Here is a 25,801-nt window from a genome sequence, read left to right on the forward strand (position 1 = left end):
CGTTTATTCAGACCAACCGACAGCACAGCGGCTTCGCCTTCAGAATCCACAGGAAATACTGCGTGTCAACATAATTCTCATTAACGCAGTTATTTGTTTTTTGTTTACAGATACAGCATATATTAAAAAAGAAGAAAAAGACAAAACGATACAAAACTAACTACTTGGACATATTTGACATGCCCATGTCAAATATAAGAGTTTTATGAACATTTAGGTTATGCAATATACATATAGAGAAACTCAAACTATATTTTCAGTAATTACTGATCTTCATATCGGCATTGATGACATCGTGGTACGGCCATTTGTACCGGATTGACAGTACTTTGAACGTGATAGGGGTCAGGTTGAGGTATTTGATTTTGACCCAGCTGGCTTCTCATAGGTCAGGGGTCAGCAACCTTTTCTATTCAAAGAGCCATTTGGGACCGCCTCCCAATAAAAAGAAAGCACTTGGAGCCACAATCCATTTTGATGTCATATATATAAAACCTATATGCTATGTACAAAAATCGATACTATGTTGCGTTTATGAAATCAACAAACTAATACTATTGTATTATTTAAATACAATATAAAACAAACAATTGTATCCAGCTAAAACTAATTATATCTGGAGAGATTCTCGCAGAAAGAAAGCAGAAATTAGAGAGTTTTATATGACTTGAAGGTAGATTTCTTTGCGGTTCAGACCCTGGCAGAATCTGAGAATCACTCACAGCTTGGATAGATATAAAGAATATCTGTCTTTATATCTGACGTCCTGATATAAGACACGATACTGCGACTGTCACTGCAAATCGCGATGCAGCTCAAAGCCCCAGTACCCGGTATCTTTCTGTCTTTAAATCATAATCCTCATGACAATTTCCACTAGAATTTGTTGTGTTCAGTTGGATTTAGTTGGTCTGAAAAACCTTGAAGTTTATCATCCAGCAGCAGGTAAGGTTAGGTTTGTGATCCCCAGTCTTTTAGATGTTTAAGAAAGTCTGGGAAAGTCATGTAATATGTCTCCAGCTTAATATTGTTCTCATTCAAGTATTAATTAGTATTTTATTTGTGTGTTTGTGCAGTGTACCACATGAAAGAAGACGGCTGGATTAAAGTATGTAAAGAGGATGTCTCAGAGCTGATCCATCGCTACAGAGAGGGAATGTTCTGAATAACCACTGAAACCTGGATCATGTGCAACTTAAATTACTGTTGCAGTTTGTAATAGTAATGCAACTTGTTGAAATATGATACAGTTGTTCATATTAAATGTTTCATGCACTTATGACATTTAGAAAGCATATTACAATGTTTATGAATTGTCATTAAGTAGAGTAAACCAGCTCCATATTATTGATGTTGGAGCATAAATCCATCCATTTATGCTCTGACAGAATTTGTGTTGTTGCTGGGAGGTGATTTGGTTAGGTTGGTTTAAATGATCATTTACAAGAATTTGTGTTCAGTGAAATTCCAAGGCTGAGTAATTTGAATACCTTTTTTTCTCTTAGTAAATTAAATCAATATTTGAAAACGGCTTTTGAAAACTAAACTAAATTCTATATGATGATCTGAAACATTTAAGTGGAACAATATAAGCAAAAACAGAAGAAATGTTTAAGGATGCATTTATAAAAAAAATATCCACCTGTCTCTGTAATTTTTCTGTGCAACTTAAAATAAAGTGGTGGTAAACTAAATAATAACTTGAAGCTTTATTAACAAAAGAAGGAAGGAAAACTGCCCAGAGTAGAAAATCCAATAGTGTGTCAAGACAAATTGAAACTAATATTTGCAACAAATATCTTAAAGACAAAAAATGTAAAAGAACTATGTATGTACTAAAGGAATCTATTTACTTTCACGTGTCATGAAAAAGACACGACACAAATCAGGTATGAATTCAGGTGTTTCCAGATACACTCTGTGTTGGGCTGTACTAAATGTATCTTTTGTTAATTAGCACTGTGTACTTTATATATACAGTATATATAATATACTTATATGTACTGAAAAGTTTTCATATATATATATCTGACAGCATCATGCAGTTACTGCAGATTTGTTGGCTGAACATCCATGATGTGAATCTCTGGTTCCACCACATCCCAAAGGTTTCTATTGAATTGAGATCTGGTGACTGGAGTCCATTCCGAGTTCAGTGAACTTATTGACGTGTTAAGAAATCAGTCTGAGATGATTGGCTGGAATCATCCGCTGGAAGTAGCCATCAGAAGACGGGTACCCTGTGGTCATGAAGGGATGGACACGGTCAGCAACAATACTCAGGTATGCTGTGGGGTTGACATGATGTACAATTGGTGCTAATGAGCCTAAACTATGGCAGGAAAATATCCCTGCACCATCACCAGCCTGGACCACTGATACAAGGCAGGATGGATCCATGCTTTCATGTTATTGATTCCAAATTCTGACCCCATTATCTGAAAGTCGCAGCAGAAATCGAGACATTTTCTTCTATTGTCCATTTTGGTGAACCTGTGTGAATTGTAGCCTCAGTTTCCTGTTCATAGCTGACAGGAGTGGCACCCAGTGTGGTCTTCTGCTGTTGTAGCCCATCCCACTCAAAGATTGACATGTTGTGCATTCAGAGATGCTCTTCTGCACATCTCGGATGTAATAAGTGGTTATTTGAGTTACTGTTGCCATCAGCTTGAACCAGTCTGGCCATTCTCCTTTGATCTTTGGCATCAACAAGACATTTGTGCCCACAGAGCTGCCTCTCACTGCATATTTTCTCTTTTTCGGATCATTCTCTGTAAACCCTAGAGATGGTTATACTTGAAAATCCCAGTAGATCAGCAGTTTCTGAAATACTCAGACCAGCCTGTCTGGCACCAACAACCATGCCACGTTCAAAGTCACTTAAATCACATTTCTTCCTCGTTCTGATGCTCAGTGTGAATTGTAGCAGTTCGTCTTGGCCATTTCTACTTGCCTAAATGCGTTGAGTTGCTGGCATGTGATTGACTGATTCAACATTTATACTAATGAGCAGTTGTACAGGTGTATCTAATAAAGTGGCTAGTGAGTGTATATACAGTACAGTCATGGCCAGATGTTTTGAGAATGATTCAAATGTTAATATTTACAAAGTCTACTGCTTCAGTTCTTATAACGGCAATTTGCATATACTCCAGAATGTTATAAAGAGTGATCAGCGTAACAGCAATTAATTGCAAAGTCAATATTTGCCTAGAAAATGAACTTTATCCCCCAAAACACATTTCAACTTCATTGCAGCCCTGCCTTAAAAGGACCAGCTAACATCGTTTCAGTGATTGCTCCATTAACACAGGTGTGGGTGGTGATGAGGACGGGGCTGGAGATCAATCTGTCATGATTAAGTAAGAATGACACCACTGGACACTTTAAAAAGAGGCTGGTGCTTGGCATCATTGTTTCTCTTCTGTGAACCATGGTTACCTCGAAAGAAACGCGTGCAGTCATCATTGCACTGCACAAAAATGGCCTAACAGGAAAGAAAATCGCAGCTAGAAAGATTGCACCTCAGTCAACAATCTATCGCATCATCAAGAACTTCAAGGAGAGAGGTTCCATTGTTGCCAAAAAGGCTCCAGGGCGCCCAAGAAAGACCAGCAAGCACCAGGACCGTCTCTTAAAAGTGTTTCAGCTGCGGGATCGGGCTACCAGCAGTGCAGAGCTTGCTCAGGAATGGCAGCAGGCAGGTGTGAGTGCATCTGCACGCACTGTGAGGCGTAGACTCTTGGAGCAAGGCCTGGTCTCAAGGAGGGCAGCAAAGAAGCCACTTCTCTCCAGGAAAAACATCAGGGACAGACTGATATTCTGCAAAAGGTACAGGGAGTGGACTGCTGAGGACTGGGGTAAAGTCATTTTCTCTGATGAATCCCCTTTCCGATTGTTTGGGACATCTGGAAAACAGCTTGTTCGGAGAAGACAAGGTGAGCGCTACCACCAGTCTTGTCTCATGCCAACTGTAAAGCATCCTGAAACCATTCATGTGTGGGGTTGCTTCTCAGCCAAGGGAGTCGGCTCTCTCACAGTCCTACCTAAAAACACAGCCATGAATAAAGAATGGTACCAGAATGTCCTCCGAGAGCAACTTCTCCCAACCGTCCAAGAGCAGTTTGGTGATGAACAATGCCTTTTCCAGCATGATGGAGCACCTTGCCATAAAGCAAAGGTGATATCTAACTGGCTCAGGGAACAAAACATAGAGATTTTGGGTCCATGGCCTGGAAACTCCCCTGATCTTAATCCCATTGAAAACTTGTGGTCAATCATCAAGAGACGGGTGGACAAACGAAAACCTAGGAATTCTGACAAAATGCAAGCATTGATTGTGCAAGAATGGACTGCTATCAGTCAGGCTTTGGTCCAGAAATTGATTGAGAGCATGCCAGGGAGAATTGCAGAGGTCCTGAAGAAGAGGGGTCAACACTGCAAATATTGACTTGCTGCATTAACTCATTCTGTCATTAAAAGCTTTTGTTACTCATAATATGATTGCAATTGTATTTCTGTATGTGATGACATCTGACATACACACATGAAAACCAGAGGGCAGCAGATCATGTGAAAATATAATATTTGTGTCATTCTCAATACTTTTGGCCATGACAGTACAGACCAAAAGTTTGGACACACCTTCTAATTCAATGGGTTTTCTTTATTTTCATGACTATTTATAAGGCAAGAAATCCCACTTATTAACCTGACAGGGCAGGTTGACCTATGAAGTGAAAACCATTTCAGGTGACGACCTCTTGAAGCTCATCAAGAAAATACAGAGTGTGTGCAAAGCAGTAATCACAGCAAAAGGTTGCTACTTTGAAGAAACTAGAATATAAGGGGTATTTTCAGTTGTTTTACACTTTTTTGTTTAGTGCATATTTCCACATGTTATTCATAGTTTTGATGCCTTCAGTGTGAATCTACAATGTCAATAGTCATGAAAATAAAGGAAACTCATTGAATTAAAAGGTGTGTCCAAACTTGTGGTCTGTACTGTGTATATATATATATATATATATATAGCTAAATGTCTACATTGAGTGCAAAGTGGGACCAAAATCAAAAAGCTGATTCTGATTTACATTGTTTTTTGACTTTTTTTTCTGCAAGTAATTTTACCAATCTTCAATCAAAACTGTAGATTAATTTTATTTAATTTTTATTTATTTTACATAATTTCTTTTTTTTCTGCTTTAGGATTGAGGAAATATAATTATAAATATAATATAAATATATTTTCAGCATGTTCCACATGTGTTTAAGATTTTATTAAAAAAAGACACAGAAGTGTGTAGTTATTTGGACTTTATTCAAACGCAACATATCAAACCCCATCCAGCTGGATCTCCCACAAATGAAGTGATTTAACTCAATCTGTTTATCAAAACAAGTAACAAGGTGCTAAAAAGAAAAATCACACAGTAATAAAAGTGTCAAAATATGTTTAACTATCCAAAATTATACATAGAAAAGAACAAATGAAGATACAAGTAACTATGAAAGAAAAAATATCTACAGTGATGGAGAGAAATTTAAACTTTTCCTGAGGAAGCAGAATTAAAGTGATGGAAAAATAAACATAATTTTTTCTGCTTTTTCCACTAAGAGCTGCAAAAGACTGGAGTCAGATTCAGCTCATAACAGCAGCTAGATTTATATTTTTAAAAATCCAGCTTACATATTTAAGTTATTTATAATCGACAGTTACATTGCCGTACAACAACACAAGGGAAGTTTGGATTACTGTTCAGGATTATTGATATCTGATTTACAATTAATTTAAAGATATATTACACCAAACAAAAACAGAAAACCTTAAAGCCAAAAATAAAAATCTGTAAATTAATGTGTTATTTAGGACGACAGTTCAATAAGTCAAACCACAATGATTTTGATTCTGGAATAATTTACTGTGGTGGCAGATTTACGAGAAACTTTGTCTCACTGAAAATCCAAAACCAAATCTGAAGTTACCTCGATAAGCCACTGATCCTACTTCATAGTAAATGACTTTAGAAGGTAAAAAGATTTTATTTACCAACAAATAACACAATACTTGCAAAAGATTCCCTCTCCCACATACTATAAATCAAAATATTATATTATCCTCATGTTTGTAAAACATTTCAAAAACATTTTTTATCATTTGAACCCAAATTATTTAGAATATAAGTCAAGGTTTAAGACTCAGCTTTAGTCAATTCATGATTTTAATGTGGAACCTTATTATAAGTAGAAGATTGTGATCTCACTCCAGGGCAAACTTCACCCAAAACCTGAAGAGAGAAAAAAACTGTAAGAAATCTAAAAATATTTCAGAAATACTTCAAATTTTTTATGCATTATGATTAAGATCTGATATAATTATATTCTGTTATGTTCTTTAAAGCACACATATTTTTATTGGTTATCATTTTATATTTATATTTACCATATTTCTAATGTTATAATAATTACAGATTGAAAGTTCTTAAAACTATCTGTATTTATAATAATTACTATTAAAATAATTACTATATATTATTATTATTATTACATAATTATAAATATTATTATAATTACTATAATTGATTAATTGTTATTTATAATAATTGTAGGAGCCATTTGTCCTTTCCTGTGTTTATCGCCACCCGGGGGCGTATTTCATTTTGAGTCCTGAGTGTCTGATGGGGGATGGGGTTATTCTGTTCAGGTGTCGCATCGGTTACAAAGGCCAAACACAGGAAAGGATTTATCATGCCGATCTTTAGTTTGACTTATAATATAGTCATTTATTAACAGAACAATGTCCATTGTTTTACTACTTCCATTTAGATACACATACATTTGACATTAATCCAAACCAAACACAGTAGCAAACTCTTCCCATTAACAACACCTGAACAGAATCACCCCATCCCCCATCAGACACTCAGAACTCAAAATAAAATACGCCCCCTGGTGGCGATAAGCACAAGAAAGGATAAATGGCTCCTACATGCCAGCCCCCTAATTGAGTGTGGCAGTAGACATAGCAATTATCAAACTTAAATTAAAGGAGCCACAAATAAAGATATGTCTAAATATACATAAGAGGCAAATCAGGTTTACACATTCATTATTCTATCAGTTTAACAGTTTGTAGCTTCACATAATAGACAAATTTTTGTTACATGTCTTTCAATAATGTTTGTTTTTGTTTGAAGATGAACCACTCGCACCAAACCCTTTTTATCTGGAAAAGTTTTAATAACTTTCCCTAATGTCCAAGTCCCTCGAGGTGTTGTGGAGTCCATAACTACCACCACATCTCCAGGGATGAAGCACCTTTTTTTTTTAGGTAGAAAACTGCCTTGTTTGGAAGATCCACGGATCCTTCTGCATTGTGGTACCACGAAGCCGCAAAGTAAACGCCGCACCGAAGCAGGCTATTGGAGCCATCGGACAATGTGAACGCAGAGGGACAAACTAGACACCTGACGTTGGAACCAGAACCACAAAGGAGCGATCGGACATCTGGTGATGGAACTGGAGCCACACAGGAGTGATTGACACCGGACGTTAGGAACAGAGCTGCATGGATCGAGCTATTGGAGCCACTGAAATTCGTGGCAGCGGACATCGGGACGCAGATCATCAATGCCGGCCAACGCATCATTGGGGTATGTGAGTCAGCTCTAATATCTATGAAAGGCCATTATTATTATTATTATTTTTATTATTATTATGTGTGCACACAAAGGTCCAAACTTAAATCCAATGCATTGGTAGCAGACTGAAGACTGCTTAAAACAAAAGGAGAGCCCTCTATAAATAAACAATCTACAATTTGCGAATAAATAAACTTAAAAACTGTCGGCCATTATCGCAGAAGAGGAAAACATGGATCTGGATCAGTAGGGTCAAAATAACATTGTGGGTGAAGAGGAAAGTCCTCAATGGGAGACTGAAAAAACGACAGGTAAAATTAACAGCCAAAGCTTTGTTGGTGAAAATCAGTAACTTAGAAAGTGAAAGAAAAAGAAAGTTAAATAAGCTCACAAAATTAAGACAAACTATTACAGTGTTGAAGAATGACAAGATGTGTGAATGACATTAAGGGAGAATTTAAAAGGTTTTTGGGTTTGTCTGAAGAAACACAAAAGATACACCAGGTTTTGTTGGGATTATTGCCGGTGGATGAAGCACAAAGGCATGACATATGGTTTCAAGCTAAAATGTTGAATGTTCATGATTTTGTTGCTGCTACTCATAAATGGTTGGCTGAGGCTCAAGGTTGCTCAGTCAGTGTGCCTGATGATATTGAAGAAAATGAGAGTAAAAATAACAATGAAGTTGAACCAAAGACTGCCAGTAGCGGCATGATCATGATGGAGGAGGAGCTGCAGACTGAACCTCATGACAGCATTTCAAATGTTTCCTTAAGGTCTTTTAGAAAAACTGGGAGTCAAAGGGGTTCTTCTATAACAACCAGCAAATCTTCAACGCTTTCTGAACAAATAAAAGCAGAAGTAGAAAGGGCTGCCCTCCTGGCATGTGCAGCTGCTTTAAAGGAGAAACATGCGCTAGAGGAGCAGGAATACCTGTTAAAGAAAAGAAAGGAACAACTTGAGATGGACACCAAAATAGCTGCTGCAACGCCAAGCTAATGGTTCTAGAGGGCAGCACTAAAGGCAGCATTACATCTAAGCATTCTGATGGAATGAATTCATATGTTAGAAAAGATCAAACCTACTTTACTCCTTTCACAAGCTTCGCAGTTGGTTACCAAACCTGCAAAGAAGCTTCAAGAAGATGCTGGACTGCTGAGGGATAAAGAGGTTGAGTCAGATCTAAACACAGCCTATGAAAAGCATATTCCACCTCAGGTGGATGACTCCGTTTTCAATACTTTGGTGTCACAAACGGCTCCCCCTGCTGTTCAAACTTCTAAAGCTTCTATTATTTTATCCGATCCCAATGTTACCACTCAAAACAGTTTGCTTCCATCACATCAAAGTCAATCTGCTGGAGACCTCTACAATGTGTTGAAACAACAGAATGACATAACAGCTCTTCTGGTTCAAATGCAAACAAGCCAGTTACTGCCATACAGAGAAATTCCCATTTATGACGGAGATCCTTTACAGTTCAACTCCTTTATGAAAGCCTTTGAACATTGTGTAGAAGCAAAGACCAGTTGTAAAGACTGTTTGTACTACCTTGAACAGTACACCAGGGGGCAACCAAGAGACCTCATACGTAGTTGCCTTCATATGACTGCAGAAAGAGGATATGCAGCAGCCAAGGAACTCCTCAAAGAACATTTTGGCAATGAATTTAATATTACTGCAGCCTACATAGAAAAGGCCACTGGTTGGCCCAACATTAAAGGTGAAGATGCTAAAGCATTAAAAGCATTTGGACTGTTCCTTCGTGAATGCTGCAATGCAATGGAGGAACTGCAGTATTTGGATGAGTTAAGCATGCCAGCTAACATGGAGAACATTTTTCTAGTTGTCTCATAAATGAGGTTTTTAAGAGAACTAGTCAAAGAGCATGTTTCAGAGATATTGTTGCTTTTATTGAACACCAGATTAGGATAATCTCAGATCCGGTTTTTGGAGATATACAGAACTTACAACCTGCTAAAGGAATCATAAGACCTAGCAAACCTCAAATAAAGTCGCAGTTTAAAAGAAACAGCTTTGTCACCCATGTTTCTGTTAAAGATGACTGTAACAAGCCGTCTCTCAAAAATGAAGTAACTGTTGTTGACAAATCGAATTATTCATCCTGTCTGTATTGTACACAGGATGGTCATGTATTGGAACAATGTCGACAATTAGGAACGAGGTCACACAGGAAAAAACTAGACTTTATAAAAGACAAAGGTTTATGTTTTGGTTGCTTGGATACAGGACATTTAAGCAGGAACTGTGATAAGCGCATCGCTTGCAAACACTGTAACCAAAAGCATCCCAGCATTTTGCACATTGGACAGAAGGAAAAACTCCATCAGAAAGAGTTGGATCAGGCAGAAAAGGGCTGTAAAACCTCCTCTACTTGTGGTCATACTGGGGCTGGCCACCATAAAGGCATTCTTCCCATCCTGCCTGTGAAAGTGAAAAGTTAAAAGGGAACTAAGATCATTAAAACATACGCCTTTCTGGATCCAGGGAGCACTGATACGTTCTGCTCAGAAAGACTTCTTAATGAACTCAACATTCAAGGTCGAAAGGCTCAGATTCATCTCCGTACAATGGGTCATAGTAAAACAATGACAACATCTATCATTAAAGGGCTGGAGATTTCAGAAATAAATGGAAGCCATTTCTATCAGCTTCCCATTGTGTTTACACAAAGGGAAATGCCAGTTTCCACCGATAATATCATCAGTAAGGAGGAGCTGTCAAAATGGTCATACTTAAAGGACATTAATTTTCCTCGTATACATGCTGGTGTAGACCTATTAGTGGGCACAAATGCATCTAAACTAATGGAACCTTGGGAGGTGGTTAATAGTAGGGGTGAAGGGCCCTATGCAATCAGAAGCCTCCTAGGATGGGTTATAAATGCTTCAGCAGAAGGTTACAAGGATCTTTAAAATGGCTACCCTTCAGTTCATGTCAACAGAACTACAGTTGATAAAATTGCATAGCTTCTGACAAGCCAATACAACTGACTTTATTGAGAAGTCGTTTACAGAACAAGAGGAAATGTCAAGAGAGAAACAAAAATTCCTAAACATAATGGATCGCTCTGCGCAGCTAGAAAATGGACATTACAAACTGAAACTGCCTTTCAGTCTTAATGTCAGTTTGTAAAAGGGAAGAACTCTTTATGCCAAACATTTCTGTTGCTCTGCAGCGCATACTTGGTTTGAAAAAGAAATTCAAAAAGAACAGAAGTTTTCATAAAGAGTACACAAACTTCATGACTAATGCCATTAACAGTGGACATCAGCTAACTACAGCGAAAGGCAAGGTGTGGTATATACCACATCATGGTGTATACCATCCACAAAAACATAAGCTGTGTGTGGTGTTTGATTGTGGAGAAGAGTATAAAGGGGTCTCGCTTAACAGTCAGCTTTTACAGGGCCCTAACCTAACTAGCTCATTGGTGGGGGTTCTGGTGAGGTTTCGGCAGGAACATATGGAGTTAATGACAGACATAAAACCCATGTTCCACCAGGTTAAGGTGTCTGAGGAGCATGTGGACTTTCTACGCTTCATGTGGTGGCCTCAAGATAATCTAGAACAAGACTTTGAGGAATACCGTATGACTGTCCACTTATTTGGTGCAGTCTCCTCACTGAGCTGTGCTTGCTATGCTCTCAGAAAGACTGCTGAGGATAATCAGTCCAACTTCTCAGCAGATGTTGTACTAACAGTCAACAAAAAATTTTACATGGATGACTTCTTAAAAAGTCTGCCATCAGAGGAAAGTGCAGTTACCATGGCCAAAGACCTTATGGCTATTTGCAGCAGAGGAGGGTTTACGCTAACCCAATGTATTAGTAACAGCCGGGAAGTGCTCCAATGTATCCCAGGAGAACTCATGTCCCAGACTCTTTGTGAGTTGAATCTGGACAGTGGTGAACTACTGGTAGACAGAGCACTAGGTTTACAATGGTGCACAGAGACGGATAGTTTTAAGTTTAAACTGAAAGTCAAAGAAAAGCCTTCCACTAAAAGAGGTATGTTGTCAACCATCAGCTCCATTTATGACCCGCTAGGATTCCTAGCACCTCTCATACTTCCTGCCAAACTGCTGTTACAAGAGTTATGCAGGATGAAATGGGGCTGGGATGATGCTATACCTCTAACCCAAGGGTCGGGAACGTATGGCTCGCGAGCCAGGTGTGGCTCTTTTGATGATTGCATCTGGCTCGCAGATAAAACATAAAATATTTAATTTAATATTTAATATTTTAATATTTAATTTAAAACAAGTTTTAATCCATCCATTGATTTTCCACTGCTCATATCCTGTTCAGGGTTGCTATTGGCTGCAGGAGCAGTCCATTATTTTAATTGAATGATAATAGCCTACTGTGGCTGTTGCTGGGTAAACAGGTAAATGCCCCCTTTTGAATCAGTCTGCTCGGGCATTAGCTCAAAGCTAACCCTTCAACGAAGAAGATGGCAAAAAGAAAAAAAGACAAGGAGACATGTCTCTGTTGGAAAGAACTGTTCATGATCGCACCATCATGATGGCAAGCCAAGTGGAGGAAACGCAGGTGAAAGACATAAATGCAGCGCCGTTCTTTTCCCTGGCTTTGGATGAGTCAACAGACGCAAGCCATTTGTCACAGTTCAGTGTGATTGCAAAATATCCTGCTGGTGACACTGTGCGAAGAAAGTCTTGCTGTTCTACCAATAAAAGGGTCCACAAGAGGTGAGGATTTATTCAAGTCTTTCATGGAGTTCACTCAAGAAAAAAATCTACCTATGGATAAACTTCTCTCAGTGTGTACTGATGGTGCTCCATGTATGGTGGGGAAAAACAAAGGATTTGTGGCGCTTCTGTATTGACCATGTTTGGATCTACGTATGCATGTGAGCAGTCATTCTCACATCTTAACAACATCAAGTCCAACCTACGATCACGTTTAACGGATGAAAGCCTCAAAGCTTGCATGAAGCTTAACCTTACCAAGTACCAACCAGACTACAAAGCCATCAGCAAATCCATGCAGCACCAGAAGTCGCATTAATGGTGAGTATTATAACAACATTGTTTAAAAGAATAAATTCAGAGGCTTATTATACTCACATTTAGTTGAATTCAGTCATAAAATATATTATATGGCTCTCACTGAAATAAATTTCCAAATATTTTGCTTTCATGGCTCTCTGAGTCAAAAAGGTTCCCCACCCCTGCTCTAACCTTTCAAAAATAGTGGAATCAGTGGCTGACTGACTTGGAAATATTGGCGGACTTCCAAGTCAGCAGATGCATCAAACCTGAAGGGTTTGGAGAAGAGGTTAATGCTCAGTTACACCACTTACACGCTAGTGAGAGCAGGTACGGTACAGCTACATATGTCAGAATGCAGAACAGCAACAAGAAAGTTCATGTATCATTCTTGTTTGGCAAAGCCAGAGTAGCTCCACTCAAACCTGTGACTATTCCACGTTTAGAGCTTACAGCTGCTGTTATGGCTGCTAGACTGAATAACATGCTTCAGTCAGACCTTCAGCTGCCATTGGAGAAGGCTTGCTTTTGGACTGACAGCACATCCGTTCTAAAATATATAAAAACTGAAGACAGAAGGTTTCAAACTTTAGTTGCTAACAGAGTAACAATCATTAGGGATAATACAGATCTTGAGCAGTGGAGACATGTGCCTTCATCTTTAAACCCTGCTGATGATGCTTCCCGTGGGTTTAAAGTTGACAGCCTTTTGAACCAAAAATGGATGGAAAGTCCTACATTTTTGTGGGAACCTGAAGATAAATGGCCCAAGTTTCCAATGGATTTCAGTATGACTATTGATGACCCAATAATAAAGAAGATTCCCTTGATCAATGCTACAGTCATTAACTCAAATGCAACTTCTCAGTTAATAGCATTCTTCTCAGACTGGCAAAAATTGAAGTCTGCAGTTGCTTGGTTCACCAAGCTAAAGGGAGTTCTGCTGAAATGGAGTAAGAGAAGAAAGGAACTGAATCTGGCTAATTCAATCATGACTGAAACATCAACACTGGAGCTGAAAAAAGAATTGCAAACTCTCAAAAACTCGCTGGGAAATCAAAGTGTGTCTCTAGAAGAGCTCACACAAGCTGAGACAACCATAATTTCCTTTTGCCAAAAGGAAAGATTCCCTGATGAGTTCGCTCCATTAACATCCCGCAACTCAGAAATACCCAGAAGCAGCCCAATTTACAAACTGGACCCTGTGCTGCAAGATGGGCTTCTGCGTGTTGGAGGCCGGCTGAGTAAAGCAGCCACCCCTGAGAACATTAAACATCCTCTCATTCTGGCAAAGGACCAGCACATCCTCCGACATTTTCACTTGCAGCTTGGTCATGGAGGTAGGAATCATGTTCTCTCAGTCGTATGCAGAAAATTTTGGATAACAAATGGAGTTTCAGCTGTGAAAAGGGTCATAGCGACATGTTCTTTCTGCTATAACAGAAAGAACATGTTTGTATGGAGGACAAACCGGTCAACAACAGATGGTAGACTTGCCAGAGGAAAGAGTGCCCCCTGATCTACCACCATTCACAAATGTTGGTGTAGATTATTTTGGGCCTATTGATGTGAAAAGAGGACATAGTGTTGTAAAACGCTATGGAGTATTGTTCACTTGCATGACAAGCAGGGCCGTGCACCTTGAAGCGGCGTACTCTTTAGATACCGACTCAGGTATTAATGTACTGTGCCGATTTATCTCTCGAAGAGGACAAGTTTCACACATGAGATCAGATAATGGCACCAATTTCATAGGAGCAGAAAGAGAGTGATGAGAAGCTCTAGCCTCTCTAAATAATGGAAGAATTGAGAAGGCCATGGCACACAAAGGGATTAAATGGAGTTTTAACCCACCATCTGGATCACATTGTGGTGGGGTTTGGGAGCGCCACATTCGAATGATCAGAAAAGTTTTGCACTCAGTGCTTCGTCAACAAATGTTGGACGATGAAGGATTCCACACTGTGCTTTGTGAAGCTGAGGCAATACGTTTTTTTTTACCCCTCCAGGGGGTGTTTTTGTGGGCTCTAAAGTCCCTTTTTTTTTTTTTTTTACGAAGTAGGCTGACAGGAAAGGGGGAAGGAGAGGAGGGAAGACATGCGGTAAACGTCGCCGGGTCCGGGAGTCAAACCCACGACAGCCGCGTCGAGGACTTGAGGCCTCCAAATGTGGGTCGCGCTAACCCCTACGCCATCACGGCACGCCCCAGAAGCTGAGGCAATACTTAATGATCGTCCCATCACAAAGTTATCAGAGGACCCTAATGACCTTGAGGCTTTAACACCCAACCACTTGCTACTCATGAAGGGAAAACCAGCTTTTCCGCCAGGACTCTTTGACAAAAAAGATCTTTATGCTAAAAGAAGGTGGAAACAAATTCAATACATTTCAGATCTCTTTTGGAAACGTTGGATTCGAGACTATCTACCATTATTACAAGAACAACAAAAATGGATTAAAAAAAAAGGTGCTTCATCCCTGGAGATGTGGTGGTAGTTATGGACTCCACAACACCTCGAGGGACTTGGACATTAGGGAAAGTTATTAAAACTTTTCCAGATAAAAAGGGTTTGGTGCGAGTGGTTCATCTTCAAACAAAAACAAACATTATTGAAAGACATGTAACAAAAATTTGTCTATTATGTGAAGCTACAAACTGTTAAACTGATAGAATAATGAATGTGTAAACCTGATTTGCCTCTTATGTATATTTAGACATATCTTTATTTGTGGCTCCTTTAATTTAAGTTTGACAATTGCTATGTCTACTGCCACACTCAATTAGGGGGCTGGCATGTAGGAGCCATTTATCCGTTCTTGTGTTCATCGCCACCAGGGGGCGTATTTTATTTAGAGTTCTGAGTGTCTGATGGGGGATGGGGTTATTCTGTTAAGGTGTTGTTAATGGGAAGAGTTTGCTACTGTGTTTGGTTTGGATTAATGTCAAATGTATGTGTATCTAAATGGAAGTAGTAAAACAATGGACATTGTTCTGTTAATAAATGACTATATTATAAGTCAAACTAAAGATCGGCATGATAAATCTTAACTGAGCATACGTGAAACCAACGCATTTCAGGAACAGCAACCAGTAGCCTAAAATATAGGATTTTAGCCGCTACAATAATTAATCATAATTAACTTTTTACATACACTTTTAATGTAGAAAATGTCATATATCTTTCTATCAAAGCTGTCAGAAAGTACATGGAGAACAATCTGTGGTGCAAAATGTGTTTTGCTAAAAATATACAAAACTTACTGCGGTTTATTTTGGCATCATTATCTCCTGGACCTCAGCATATTCAACAGCTGTGAAGTTAAAAAGCACAATGTCAGTCCACAGTCAGAATGTTATTCTACAACAATTCACATTGTAAGAAGGCATAACTGTATTCTACTGAAAAAATACTTTACATATTTACTCTTTTTTTAGCTAAATAATTTAAAGGACATTGGAGGATATTTAAAACCATTTTTAAAAGTTTACTTACGAGATGGAGGGCGTTTTGCTGAAACCAAACAATATTAAAATTATTTTAGGTTTTACATGTAAAAGTTATGAAAATAGGGTATGAATTAATTAAACCCTTGTAAATTATAATAAAGAGATTAATGAAATACCATCATCTTGATAAAATGAATGAGGTTTCTTTGATTTACGGTGCAAAGAATTACAATTCATTCTTGCTGTCTTGTAAACAAATTGACTAACAGCCTAAAGTTAAAATAAAAAAAGGAAAACTCTTACCGTTCTTCCTCTTGAACAAAACGATTATAATCACAGCGGTACAGGTAATGAAGACAACCACTGCAACAATGGTAAGAATAATGACAAGGGAATTTCCTGTAAAAGAAAAAAATAAATAAATTGTGACCTGAAAAGAATTAAACACACTTTAATGTGCTAATCAGGAAAATCCAGTAAATATTTAGACAGATTGTGATCAGTAATGTTAAGTTGGAAATTATTCACAACCCTGGTCTAAACTAATCTTTTGAATTTACTTTTGAATTTAGATTTGTTTCTTCTGACTGGAATTAATGCTAACGGTTTGATGTGGCTCAGTCAGAATCCCAGTTTGAGCTTGAGAATCTGTGGAGGAAACTAAAGATTAGGGTGATGATCCACGGAAAGAGGAGGATGTTGATTCCCAGGTTCAGGTGGCGTCAGACGTCCAAAGGAGGAGAAAGTGAAGCAACAATGTTTGCTTAATTTCTACTCTTTTGGGGAACGTTTCGACTAGATTAAATTGTTTAACCCGCAGTCTTAGCGCGACGCTCAGGAAGAGCCGTAGATGTCAGCTAACAGGTGACCCATCAGCTCTCCAGTTCGGGAAACATCAAAGAAGCTCAGAAACCGACGACCCGCCAGAACCGCACACGGTAAAAAGCTCCGCCAGGATCCAAACGACCGCTCTTAGAACTACGGGAGGTTCAAACTCCTGTCATTCATTTTTATCTTATAGAAAAAGCACCAAGCCACCAAATAAACAAAAGCAAATTGACCAATCAGATTTAAGCTTTGGCGTGCCCTCTGACCCCCACAGACTCAGACGTGCGCTACGTACAAGATGTTTTGACACGTAAGATCTTTTTTTTTCTCCACAATTTTGTTAATTGTAAAGAGGATTCGATAATAAAACTTTCAGAAATTATTATTTTCTTTTTTTACTTCAAGGAAAATCTTAAGGTAGGCAGAGCTGCTGCAGCCGTCCAGCTGCAGGCGATGCTGCCCGCTGATAAAATCCTGCAGGCGTCTGCGCAGTTCTGAACTTTAACCATAGAAAAAAAGTTTATGCATAAAGCAATTAATTTAAAAAATGTTTGTAATTTACTTTTAAAAAATTCAAATATAATCAAGTGTTATTAATTCAATGTAAAAACATTAAATTAAATAATTTCTTTGGCAGTGCTCCCTAATGACAATGGCTATTTTTAGAACTTGCTCCGCGGGCGACTGACGAGGTCCCCTCGGGCGACCTGGGGCCCACGGGCCCCGTGTTGGTGACCCCTGTTTTAGAGGTTTCCCTCCTTTAATGTGCCTGATTCAACTGATTGCAGTTCAACAAACGCCTATTAATCAGTCATCAATTGAAATCAGCCGGACTGAAGCAAGGAAATACCTAAAACATGCAGGGCAGTGTGCCTTGAGGACCAGGGTTGGGAAACACTGTTGTAAACTGCAGTGATCTTGAAGTCCTTTCCTTCATGTTAAAGTCTTACCTTCATTAGTCTTGATGTTTGCTTTGTCCAGTGGGGTGACAAGATCTTTGTCGAAACCTGAGAGCTGAAACACACAGTCGTATTTCGTCCAGTCTTCAGATGTGGAAAGTTTCAGCTCAGCGCTCGTCTGGAAGGTCCCATCGTTGTTGGAAAGAATCTCTCTTTTCTCAACACCATCATGAATCTCTACTCCATCTTTCCTCCAAAGTATTTCTGCTTTGTTGGGGTAGAAACCTGTAGCGAGGCAACTGACTGGAGAGGAGGAAGACTTTTGGAGGAGAGACACTGATGGAGGAACTGGGGATGGGAAGAGGGATAACATTCACACTGTTTATATGGAACTGGAGTTTTGGAACAGAAAAGTTAGACAGCTGTCCACATAAATAAAAGTTAGAATAAGGTCAAAGAAAATTAGGGAAAAACACAGATAAACTAAACAAATTCAGACAAACATGAACGGCCAAAATAAAATACAAATGAAAAAGAAAGAATATAAGGAACAAACAAAACATTGAGAAATTGAAAGAAGAGAAATCAGATAATGTGACTCTACCTGTTCTCATCAGAAAGCTTCTCCCATAGTTCACATATTTCTTTATCCACTCAGGACATTCCTGGTTGTAGTAGTTCAGCTGGTTTGCATTAAGACCTTTATTATTGTCCCACTTGTGTTTGGTGACAACAGCCTCTGGTGTTGGTGCGATCCAGGATCCTGATTTCAGATCAAATGCTACAAAGTCTTCTCCATCATAACCAAACTGGTTGAAGCCTTTAATTTCTCCAGTCTCTTCATCCCACTCACAGCCATACATTCTCTGGAATAGGTGAATTCCTGAGACAAACAGAAAAAGATCAAAGTTAATAACATTGATATCAAAGAAAGTCAGTTGCTCTTATTAAAATTAAGACAAAATGCTTTGATAAGGAAAGAACATTTTATTCCAAAGGTTTGAAGCTAATTTAATATGACATGAACTGCATGAACAAACAACTAAAATAAACCTCTGAGTCAGCATTATATTGTATATTTTTCCATTTTACTGTAGCAAGCATTAAATTTGCTTTAATATGTAATTTGAAATAGTTTGAGAACAGGATGGTTCTGCTTATTTTCACCTCTGGATTATAACTTCAATGGTAGTTACTACAATATTCAGAAGCTTAAATTATTATGCCTTTCATATATTTTGTAACAAAATGGTTCCAAAGGTTTTGAGAGCTTTTTGGTGTTATCCATGATGACACATATCATGAATAAGACCTATGTAATGAGAAACTTCTTTACAGACCATCAGTAAAGATTAAGTCACCTAACAATAACTTGCACACATGCAGAATTGTTTTCAAATTACTAAAAACGTTTGTTTTTTGAGTCTTTTGTAGTTTATTTCTTGAGGTGTTCAGCAATTGTTCCCTGTGTAATACCACTTAATTTATGCAGTTAAAGTTTGGTGACTATAACTTAATATTTTTCAAAGTAATCAATAAATTTGTTCTGTGTTTCCTACTTTTTGACATAGTGTAAGATTATTTAATCCACTAAACATTAAACTTCCTCTGATGTTGCTCTTCTCTCTCTGCAGCTCCAGTTTCTCTCTCTGATCTTCCTTCTCCTCTCAGTCACTAAAGTTTCCGCTGATCTTCTCTTCGCTCCATCTCTGTGTTTCTCCTCCTTCAGTTTGGTTCTGTCTGCTCTGAGGTTCTGGAGAGACTCCACACATGGAAACAAACACACCTGCCCACAGAACTCCTCTCTCCGACCAGAACCACTGACCCAGCAGCTCCTTCTCTAGAAAGCAGCTCAATCAGAACCAGCTGATGAACATGAAGGTTTTCCTGCTGATCAGAGGAAACCTGATCAAATAAAACCTGTTTGTGATCAGTCTGACATCAGTCTGAATAATCCGACCCGGTCCAGCTGATCTCGGGTCAGTATTTCTCTGTTTTGCTGCCAGACGCCTGAATGATCAGAACCTGATTCCTGCAGCTTCCTGCTGACCAGACAAACTGTTTCTGCTCTGAGCTGCTGCTTGTTAAATGAGCCTGAAGGAGATGAAGGTCGTCGTTCCTGGAAAAGCAGCTTCATCCCAGCAGCTGCTGGTGAACAAAGAGTCAGAGAGAAGCTGCAGGAAAAACCCTCAGAACCGTCTGACCCGTTTCACTGGTTTCTGCCAGAGTTTCATCCGACCTGCTGGACCTGGAGGAGAAGCTGCTTCCAGGAGCTCAAAGTTCTGCTGACACCGGATGGAGGAGGACGTCTTCTGTCTGCTGGACCCGGTTCCTCCCGTCTACCTGGGTTTCACAGCGACTGAGAGGAGAACCGGGCCTGGGTTTGACGTTCCTCTCTGGTTCCTGTCATGTGACCTGCAGGTTCTGCTGCGGCACCAGAAGGTCCAACTCTTCTCTACCAGCATGGAGGAGACCAGCCGTCCCGTCCCTGTCTCATTTCTGTCCGTCTCTGGACAGACGGAGGAGAAAAGCTGCGTCTTTAACGGATGTTCTGGTTCTGCTGCTTCACTGGTCGGTTCTGATCCACAATAAACCAGCAGCTGGAATGAGAGACTGAACCGGGCTTTAACCGGGTCATGTTGCCTCTCAGCTGCAGTTTCTACATCTCTGAACTGAACCAGAACCAGAACAGATTTGGACCTTTCTTTCCACCAATGAGGTTTTTTCCCCCCAGTTTGGTTAAATGTTGCCATGGAAACCCATGAGGGTCGGCAGCGTTTCCAGGTCGGAGCGGCCGCAGCGGGAAGCGGGCCAGCAGGTCCGTTAGCGCTGCTCACATTAAGAACAGCAGAACTTTTTCCTGAAGGGAAACTTTCTGATGTCTGAAGGTTTTCAGGAAATCAAATAAATTTCAGATTTTAGGTTTTATTTGGATCATTAATGGATTTTATCTGTTCATTGTTTTAATCTTCTAACCAAATATTTAAACATTTCAGGAAGTTTTATTGATTAGAGTAAAGATTATATTTCTATCTGATGTCATGTTAACTATAAATAGATATTTAATGATCAATAATTCACCAATAATCAGATAATTGATATTCCTGACAGCCATCAGTCATTTTAATCTGATTTAATCTAATCTGTAGTTTTACTTTTTTTGGTTCTGGAGGATCATCACTGCTGCTGATTGGATCGTCTCTCAGCTCTGATCTCTCTGCTGCTTTAAGTCCAAAACATCCCAGAATAACCTTCACTGTTAAACATCCTGCAGTTCTGATACCAGCAGAACCAGAACCAAACTGGGAACAAACACTAACTCCACCAGTAACTCAATCTGGGCCGACTGGTGTGTGGAGAGGAGAACCAGCTGGTCCAGTTCCTCTCCCAGTCTGGATCAGGCTGAGTCCAGCAGCAGAACCTCAGTCTGTGGACTGAGGAGAACCTGAGAGGAACCAGAACATCTACTGGAGGAACCAGAGAGGCTGACAGGACAGAACCATTGATCTGATCGGTTCTGGTTCCTGTTTGGACCCAGAACTTCCTTTTTAGGATTCCTTCTGTTTCTCATTACTGTTATTGTAAATGGAGGCGATGAGGCATTCAGAAAAAACTTCCTCTGAAATTTTATTCAGTAAAGATTTAAAAATCCAAAACGTCTAAAATCTTAGAAAACTTAGAATATTTTACTATTTACAATATTTCATCAGTTTAAATTAAATGAATGAAACATCAAACTTCCTCTGATGTTTCAGAGGCTGACAGGACAGAACCACTGATCAGATCGGTTCTGGTTCTGTTTGGACCCAGATGTTCCTTCCTCAGTATTTCTTTCTTTAGTGTTTTTAGTCTCAATGCTGGTATTTTCTGAATAAATCTCAACCGGCTGGTGTGTGGAGAGGAGAACCAGCTGGTCCAGTTTCTCTCCCAGTCTGGATCAGGGTGAGTCCAGCAGCAGAGCTTCAGTCTGTGGACTGAGGAGAACCTGAGAGGAACCAGAGAGGCTGACAGGATAGAACCACTGATCTGATCGGTTCTGGTTCTGTTTGGACCCAGATGTTCCTTCCTCAGAGTTTCTTTCTTGTTTCTATTCTTATTGCTGTGGATGAAGACGCTGCGACGCCTTCAGCAAAAACTACCAAAGATTTTTTATTCACTAAATATTTAAACAAACTAAAACTGGAAAAACTTTGAAGATTTTTACTGTTTTCATCAAAGTTTAAATTAAATGAAAGAAAACATCAAATTTTCTCTGAAGTTTCTCTGCTTTTTCTTCTTTATTTTATTTTTATTTTTCAAACAGCTGATCTGTTCTGTTCTGGTCGGATCCACATCTCCTTTCTCAGGTTCCTTCTCTGTTTCTCATTCATGTCTCTGTATGGAGACTCAGCAAAGTTTTCAGGAAAAAGTAACAACACGATTTTTAAAAAAACATTTTTAAAAGATTTCAGTGTCTAAATGCTGAAACATTGTTGGTGTTTCCTGTTTTTATCACAGTTAAAACTGAAGGAAACTTCAAACCTTCTCAGATTTTCTCTGCTGCACATCATCAAACTACAGCATCAGATTCTGAATATTTATTATTTCATGTTAGAGAAACGATTTGTTTTCCTAGAACTAAAATCTATAGAACAAAATACACTTGATACATTCTTTTATATCATGACTGTATTTTCTTGTTCCTGTTGTAAACGAATATTTTAGTAATCGAGTAATCTATCGATTATTCTTACGAGTAATCAGATAAAAAAAAGATAAAATAAAACATTGGTAAATCTAACATAACAGCAGTTTTACTGCCAGATATCAACATCAGTCCAATTTTTCACATTTCAGCTTCTCTAACAATAACTTTTCTGTAGTTTTCTTCAAATTAACTCGTAACAATAAAAGCTCACTTTCCAAGTTAACCTGAAGAAAAGTTATACAAGAATCTGAAATTATATTCAATTCAATAATAAAGGCCACAAATACGCTTATAAAAAATGTCTATGCTTCAGCTTTTAGTTTATGTTTTCATCTTCAGTCAGTTTAATAGATGAACTCTCACTTTGCCAAGACATTTATAGCTTTTGTGTTCATGTCAGTGACAGGATTTGACTCCTTCGTTCGTCACACAGAAACATCTACCAGCTACATGGCGCCACCATGAGCTCCGCCTCCCGTTTGTTGAGACCAGGATGATATGAAATAAATTTTCCAGTTCGTCCATAAAGCTACACTTACGTTAATTATCTAATGCTCAGCCGCCTGCAGTGTTCAGTCTATCAGCTCACCTGTATAAAAACACCTGCAGCGCTCTGAACCGCCACCAGGCAGCAGCTACAGGAGGAGAAAAGCTGCCGTACTCCAGGCATCACGCCAGTCATTTTAAGGATGTTTATTGGTCCCCCAAAAATGACAAAGACCCAGACATGATCATCAATCAATAAAATCCTCGCAGGCCAAACCTGAAAACTGGATGTTATGCTGCTAACACTTAGCTTTCGTCAAGAACTCAGGCAGAAATGAGAGAGCTGCGCAGCGCAACTAACGACCCGGCAGGAACACGGTGCATTAAATAATAAAATATAACTTAACGAAGCTTCGAGGCAGATAAATTTTCCTAGAGGAATTTTAATAATCGAGATACTTGAATCACTGGAGGAATCATTTCAGCCCTATTTTCTAGTTTCTTCCTTTATGTGTAAAACTCATGAAGTTGTTTTGACCATAAACATTTTAATAATTTAGGAAAAAAAGGCTCAACAACTTTTCCAGAGAAAGAGGGAGAATTTAAACTGGGTCAAACATCAGGTTCTTAGAAATGTTTTACAAATGACTTTAAATAACTTCCCAGACATTTTGTCTGAAAATGTTTCATCATGCAGCGTAACCAGCTTAACCAGCTTCCCTCAGCATTGGGGCAAAAGCCCCCAGTATCCATCAATCCTAGAATCGCCCCTGAGAAAAGAGCCGGTTTAGTTTTTCAGGGTTTTTCCACTATTTTAAACCTGGTTAACACAGAAGAACTTTATCCACAGTAAATACAATTAAACAGCTTTGGTGAAAATACAGAACATAATGTTGAGAATATTGGCAGCAACATTTCAATACCAATAACTTCTGTAACAATGATATTAACTATTGTTGTTGTTTTAAAATTTCTCAGTTTTGATCTTCTAAATAATTTATTGTACTTTTTTTTTTATTAATGTAAGTTAATATCTTGGTAAAATGACATAAATGATTATATTAGTTAGCAAAAGAAATGTTACATAAATCAAAGTTAATTTAATTTTAATTCATATCCTCAAAAAGTCTCTACATATCAGTTTTTGTGTGTGTGTGTGTGTGTGTGTGTGTGTGTGTGTGTTTGTCCTACTTCCCATAAGCAACAACAAAAATTATCAATAAACAGTGAAATCAACACAAACCTCCAGTTTGGTTGAAGCGTGGCTTCAGAATTTCAATGTTGGCTTTGAAGCTCTGCTGGTTACCCACAGCTTTTTGAGTCTCTCCCTCCCAGTAGTCCTGATCCATGTTGTCCCTCATCCAGTCCTGTTTTGGCACCATTTTCCGTGTCTTGCTGTCATAGTAATCTATCTGAACATCATCAACCAACCCAACAATCACAAACTCTGGGAAGTTTGGGACTTGAGTGGATCCAGTGTAGAAATACTTCAGAGAGTGGGTCACTGAAAAAAGACAATGTGATTTTAGAAATTACAAATCAACAAAATAATTAAACATTTTCTACAACTTAAACAAATCAAACAGCAACTTTATCAATTATAATAATAACAATCAATCTTAACATTAAAATGATTCAAAAAGTTTTTTATTACTTTGATGATTTTTTTGGGCTGTATTTACTAAACACAAAATATTTTATTGGTCATATATTTATTACATTCAGTTTTAAGTAATAAAACTATTTATATTCTATTTTAAACAGCTAGCTTTGCTTTGCGTTTATTTATTGTAATTATAGACCAACATAAAATGATGAAAAGATACTTAATTTAGGATATATCAATATGTTACATATAAATGTGACACTAAATTGTTCTACTGTTTAATTATAGTTTGAATTTTAAAAACACATAAATTTCAGAGGTTTTTTCATTATTATTTTTGAAGCTGATGTTTCATCTAATATTTATACTGTTACAAATTAACGTCACATTCAACTTGGATTTTATTAAATATGTTTTATGGTGAAAAGTGAGCTGATGTTGAAACAGAAAGAAAATCTTTGTCACTGTTGACATAAATAAGCAAATAAATAAAAATTGTTCGCATGAGGTCCAATGTTCATAAGTTAAACTAAATAATGTACCTGTGATCAAATCTCATATTTCAATGGACCAGTGTTTTATGGTTTTTGCTCCACGTTAACATATTTCCTACTTTCCTGCATCGTTTTGCAAAAAATGTTCCGTTTACTAAATAGTGACGTAAAGAGAAAACAAATAGTTTCTTAAATCAACAACTTTTTTCCTTTTTTCCAAATCAACTGCCTAAATGTTTAATATGTGTTTGGGACATTTTTTAACCTTACCTAATTATTTGGTTATTAAGCTACACATTAAACCAGAAGTTTACTAGATTTGTAAATTGTCACATATATAATAATTTATAAATTTTCTTCTAACTTACCAGCTTCAGTGCTGTAGATTCCCAGGAGAAGCAAAAACACAAAACCGAGCATTTTGTCCATCGTACAGCGGTCCAGCAACTCTGTTCACATTTACAGACTGAACTTCCGTCAATGCATCTAGGATCTAAAAGGGGCGTCAACATGAATCTGAACCAATGACTAAATTTTCTGTCTGGTGACGTCACCTAAATCCAGGTTAAATTTCCCTGTTGGGGTTGTCATCGAAAATGAAACTATTTCTGGTTTTATATCAGGTGATTAGTGATGGGATTTTCGGCTCCTTTTCGAGATGCGGCTCTAATGGCTCTTCTT

The 25,801-nt window shown here is 38.3% G+C and overlaps 1 protein-coding gene across 1 annotated transcript; it reads right to left on the reverse strand.

The window, feature by feature from the left end:
* Positions 1-5,301: 5,301 nt before the first annotated feature.
* On the reverse strand, positions 5,302-25,597 carry LOC102220021 (major histocompatibility complex class I-related gene protein-like). The gene is made up of 8 exons (XM_023344400.1): positions 25,489-25,597; positions 24,264-24,524; positions 18,452-18,730; positions 17,899-18,195; positions 16,424-16,519; positions 16,167-16,184; positions 15,935-15,984; positions 5,302-6,287 (listed from the first exon to the last, which is right to left on the reverse strand). The coding sequence occupies exons 1-7, from the start codon at positions 25,547-25,549 to the stop codon at positions 15,941-15,943; spliced, it is 1,056 nt and encodes a 351-aa protein (XP_023200168.1). The 5' UTR covers positions 25,550-25,597; the 3' UTR covers positions 5,302-6,287; positions 15,935-15,940.
* Between the last annotated feature and the right edge of the window lie 204 nt (positions 25,598-25,801).

This window comes from Xiphophorus maculatus, chromosome 13 (genome assembly GCF_002775205.1).
Source record: "Xiphophorus maculatus strain JP 163 A chromosome 13, X_maculatus-5.0-male, whole genome shotgun sequence".
Lineage (NCBI taxonomy): Eukaryota > Metazoa > Chordata > Actinopteri > Cyprinodontiformes > Poeciliidae > Xiphophorus > Xiphophorus maculatus.

Coding starts and splice junctions, on each gene's coding strand:
- LOC102220021 (XM_023344400.1), bottom strand. CDS start 25,549: ATGGACAAAATGCTCGGTTTTGTGTTTTTGCTTCTCCTGGGAATCTAC. Junction 18,731..24,263: donor ACGCTTCAACCAAACTGGAG/GTTTGTGTTGAT, acceptor TGTTTGTCTCAG/GAATTCACCTATTCCAGAGA. Junction 18,196..18,451: donor AAGCTTTCTGATGAGAACAG/GTAGAGTCACAT, acceptor TCCCATCCCCAG/TTCCTCCATCAGTGTCTCTC.